Source organism: Bison bison, unplaced genomic scaffold (assembly GCF_000754665.1).
Source record: "Bison bison bison isolate TAMUID 2011002044 unplaced genomic scaffold, Bison_UMD1.0 scf7180017864080, whole genome shotgun sequence".
NCBI classification, from domain to species: Eukaryota; Metazoa; Chordata; class Mammalia; order Artiodactyla; family Bovidae; genus Bison; species Bison bison.
Window position 1 is genome coordinate 4,256,702 of NW_011494652.1, and position 1,498 is coordinate 4,258,199.

A 1,498-nucleotide genomic window follows, 5' to 3' on the forward strand; every position below is an offset into this window, starting at 1 on the left:
GGACTCTTCCCCCGCACCCCCCCCCGCCCAGCTTCATGTGGCCTCGCTGGGGCCCATTCCCCGCAGGTGATCGAGAAGGAGCGGCCACACCTGACCGAGTGCGAGGAGCCGTCCATCTACAGCCCGGCCTTCCCCAGGGAGAAGTGGCAGCGCAAACGCACCCAAGTCAAGATTCGGGTACGTGCCCTGCCGCTAGGGACCTCAAGTCTCCCTGGGATCTCCGCCCCTAAGCCCCTCTCAGGTTCCACCTCCTCCTGCCTCGGCCCCGCCCCAGGTACCACCAAGTCTCCTCCCCTCCCTCTTCCCGCCCCCTCCGCCAAGTCAGGTTGGCGCTCGTCTCGCCCCTCTCAGCCTCTGCACAGGGTCTATATTGCCTCCGCCCCTTGGAACCGCAGTCCGCACAGAGGACCCCCAGGACCTCTGATCGGGGTCAGCAGAAGCGCCCACCCATCGGGCCTCGCCCCTCTCTCGGAGCGAGCTGGCCCGCCTCCTCCAGGCAGCGCGCACACACGTCTGGGCGCGGGTCCCCCTCACCAGCTCTTCCCGCCTCCCTGTCATCTCCTGGCCGTGGGCTCACACTGTCTCCTCCCGCCAGAACGTCACCTCCAACCACCGGGCGAGCGACACGGTGGTGTGCGAGGGCCGCCCCCAGGTGCTGAATGGGCGCTTCATGTATGGACCCTTGGATGTGGTCACGCTCACGGGAGAGAAGGTTAGGACACAGAGGCCTCAGTCCCATGTAGACCAACACCCTCCTCGGGCTGACCTGGCCCTAAGCGGGAGCTCCCTGGTCCCGCCTCCTGTTCCCTGGACAGCTCCGGGTCCTGGCAGGTTGAGCCCCCAACCCCGTCCTCCTTCCCCCGCCTCAGCCTCAGCCCTCTTCCGCTCAGCTCCACGCCGCTCAGGGGTTCCCCCCTCCCTCCGCTCCGCTCAGGGGGACCCTCTGACCCTCTCTCCCTGCTAGGTGGACATCTACATCATGACGCAGCCACTGTCGGGCAAGTGGATCCACTTTGGCACCGAGGTCACCAACAGCTCTGGCCGTCTCACCTTCCCGGTGCCCCTGGAGCGTGCGCTGGGCGTCGGCGTTTACCCGGTGCGCATGGTAGTCAGGTGAGCGTGGTGCGGGCCCGGCCTCTGCGGGGCGGGGCTCCCGTGGGCCCCGCCCCCACGCCGCTCACACAGCAACCCACCCCCACCCCGCCCGGGCCGTAGGGGCGACCACACCTACGCCGAATGCTGCCTAACGGTGGTGGCCCGCGGCACTGAGGCCGTGGTCTTCAGCATCGACGGCTCCTTCACCGCCAGTGTGTCCATCATGGGCAGCGACCCCAAGGTGCGCGCCGGCGCCGTGGACGTGGTCAGGTAGGAGCGGCTGCCCCTTCTCTTCCCCGCTCGCTGTGAGGACTGGTCCCCACTCCTGGTGCGCGGGGCTGACCGCCGCCCCTCCCTGCAGACACTGGCAGGACGCGGGCTACCTGATCGTGTACGTGACGGG

The 1,498-nt window shown here is 68.6% G+C and overlaps 1 protein-coding gene across 1 annotated transcript in view; it reads left to right on the top strand.

Annotated features, from left to right (window-relative positions):
• Positions 1-1,498, top strand: part of PITPNM1 (phosphatidylinositol transfer protein, membrane-associated 1) — a 12,675-nt gene that overhangs the window by 9,449 nt on the left and 1,728 nt on the right. Inside the window, exons 17-21 of the mRNA XM_010837828.1 lie at positions 32-177; positions 596-712; positions 965-1,113; positions 1,216-1,365; positions 1,457-1,498. Of these exons, the coding sequence (XP_010836130.1) occupies positions 32-177; positions 596-712; positions 965-1,113; positions 1,216-1,365; positions 1,457-1,498 (604 nt within the window). The remainder of the gene's footprint in view (positions 1-31; positions 178-595; positions 713-964; positions 1,114-1,215; positions 1,366-1,456) is intronic.